Consider the following 2,500-nt stretch of genomic DNA (forward strand, 5'->3'; position numbering starts at 1 on the left):
AGTGGGAACATGTCCTAATGCAATGTTATGTATCTATTAGACAATGATATTTGGTGATATCTCTAAAAAAATGTCAATCATATTTAGAACTAATTCAAATATATGTCCATAGATAAAGTTTATGATAAATTATAGAAAAATTATGTATCACATCTGTATATTATGTATTATTATTCTTGGGTTCATGTAGCTTTATTTATGGTTAAAATGTTTTAATAGTTTGTGAAGAATTTCAAAGGTGATTTGAAAATTTAAGTTGCCTTAATATATGGAGTAGAGACATGTTATTTGAATTATCATATTTAGGGATGTGAGAATAGGCCTGTTTCTGTTATTGATGATAGAATGTATTTATTGATATTATATTTGTTTGTGCTGTAGATTGACTTAAAATATTAAGAGACAGACCTGTTTATAGAAATAGTCAGTAATATTACCTTGAGATAATTAAATAAATTTACTTCAGTAACTTTATTTGATATGTGAATTAAAAAAGTTTTCCCTTCAGCTTGTCACAAGAGAAAGAATGCCACGTATAACAAATGGTGGAGGTGGCGTGGCACGAGGTGCTGGGGGATCCACTGGAGGCTCCCTGAACTGGCGTGAAGTTCACCAGCGTGTCCGGGAGCTGAGGAGGACCTTCTTACACCTCTCTGTCAAGACTCCCACTGACGTGACCTTCCGGCGCCTCAGCCCGACGCAGCTGCGATGTTACTTCCTCCTCTCTCCAGGCCAGGGACGAGAATCTACCCTTTTCTATGCAGATATTAATCTTGATACCGTAAGTAAGGCCATATTGGTAGTGGTGTATATTTATGACTTTTTTTCCTAGAAACTGCAAATGGTCTTTAATGAATACTGTTATAAAAATTATGCGGTTAGTTGTCTTGTTCTCCAAGGTTCTTATATTTTAACAGACTTGGTGTAGTAAGCTGGTTTACCAGGAGGTTCTGGAGTCTGGGCACTCTTTCCTCTGGCGCCGCACTTCCAGGGAAGAGCAGCTGCTTAGTGAGCGTCGGCGCATATCTACATGGGGAATCACCAACTACGAGCTGCATCCTGCGTCTGGAACCCTTGTCTTCCCAGCGTCATCCACTATCTTCCAGTGTGTACATCCTGAGAGACCTGTAAGTGATAGATTAAACCACATTCGTTTTCCTTCTCAACATTTTTCTGAAGAATAATGGACATCAGATTCTCTGTAAACCATGTTAAGGAAGCAATGGAAGGGGGTAAAAAAGCTTTAGTCGAATTCTGTAATCAAGTCAGACAAGAAAAATGTATTAAAAAATAACAAGTAAATAAAAATGTGCATGTTAATTAGAAATAAATCTTTGGTGAAACATACTAATCAAGGTAAAAATGTATTGGGCAGCAATGTTGGAAGTTACTCTAATTTTCTGTTCAGCCTTAATTTGTTTTAACTTTATTAAGACACTATACTGTTTCTTGTACACTGACATTATCTGTTATTCAGCAGTTTGTTAAGGTGAATGTTTGCATTGCAGACTGGCCCTGTCAGTCCCAGAGAGTTGCCAAGCTGTCAAGTGCGACTCAACCCTCAGATCTGCCCAGCAAATCCAAACCTCATTGCTTTTGCTGCCCGATATGACATATACTTGTATAATACTAAAACAGGTATTTTAGTAAATTACTTGGATTTTTATATTTAAGAACATTCATTCTTGTGGTTGGTAGAAATGTATTGTTTTTTGTTTTTTTTTACTGGGATAAATGAATATACAACTTTGTGTTTGTGTAATTAATTTTCTTTGTTTAACTGTTTATCATGTATGAGTGGTTGTAAGTAAGGTTTTATATAAAACTTCAGTGTGGCCTTATGTGAAACTGAATTGTAAAAATCATTATAATCATGTAAGAAAATTTTATGAAGAGTGAATATTGAAAAAAAAGAAAAGAAATTGCTTTAAAATATGAGCTTAAATATATACTACTGTATTGATGTTTCAGGGGAAGAGAAGAGAGTGACTCATGTCCATAGTGGTAGTGGGCGTCTTGAATATGACCCCAAGAGCGCAGGAATGCCCTCTTATGTCATGCAAGAGGAATTTACACGTTACCAGGGTTACTGGTGGCAACCTGTATCTCCAGGTATGTTATGGTGAAGATGATTTGTTGTTTTTAGATGTAGGTAATGTGTTTCATCTGTAATGTTTGCCGGCCTTATGCACATGAATCTTAATACCCATAAATTATTATCAGTTGAAAATTATGAAAGTGATGAGAAATACTTAATTCACTTGCAAGTAATTGAATAAAAGGTAAACAAACACAAAAATAAGTTACAAAAACAATAAAATAACAAATAGCAATAGCAGTAGAATGTATGTACAAGTAAATATAAGGTTGAGTACATAAAAAGATGTTACTTCATTTTGAAAATCCACAAGCATAGTGTTAAATGTGAATATCCTTGTACCCTGTCTTTCTTGTGAGTGGCAGCCTTAGTCTCTGTATAGTCTCATCCAACATCCCAAAA

The 2,500-nt window shown here is 35.2% G+C and overlaps 1 protein-coding gene across 2 annotated transcripts in view; it reads left to right on the forward strand.

The window, feature by feature from the left end:
• The window catches only part of LOC125039207 (dipeptidyl peptidase 8-like), a 22,438-nt gene that overhangs the window by 2,006 nt on the left and 17,932 nt on the right, over window positions 1–2,500 (forward strand). For both annotated transcript variants that reach the window (XM_047633009.1, XM_047633002.1), the window contains exons 2-5: window positions 509–781; window positions 918–1,127; window positions 1,509–1,638; window positions 1,972–2,112. In XM_047633009.1, coding sequence (XP_047488965.1) covers window positions 527–781; window positions 918–1,127; window positions 1,509–1,638; window positions 1,972–2,112 — 736 coding nt within the window. In that variant the 5' untranslated portion in view covers window positions 509–526. The remainder of the gene's footprint in view (window positions 1–508; window positions 782–917; window positions 1,128–1,508; window positions 1,639–1,971; window positions 2,113–2,500) is intronic.

The sequence above is a fragment of the Penaeus chinensis genome, chromosome 3 (genome assembly GCF_019202785.1).
Source record: "Penaeus chinensis breed Huanghai No. 1 chromosome 3, ASM1920278v2, whole genome shotgun sequence".
In the NCBI taxonomy this organism is placed as follows: domain Eukaryota; kingdom Metazoa; phylum Arthropoda; class Malacostraca; order Decapoda; family Penaeidae; genus Penaeus; species Penaeus chinensis.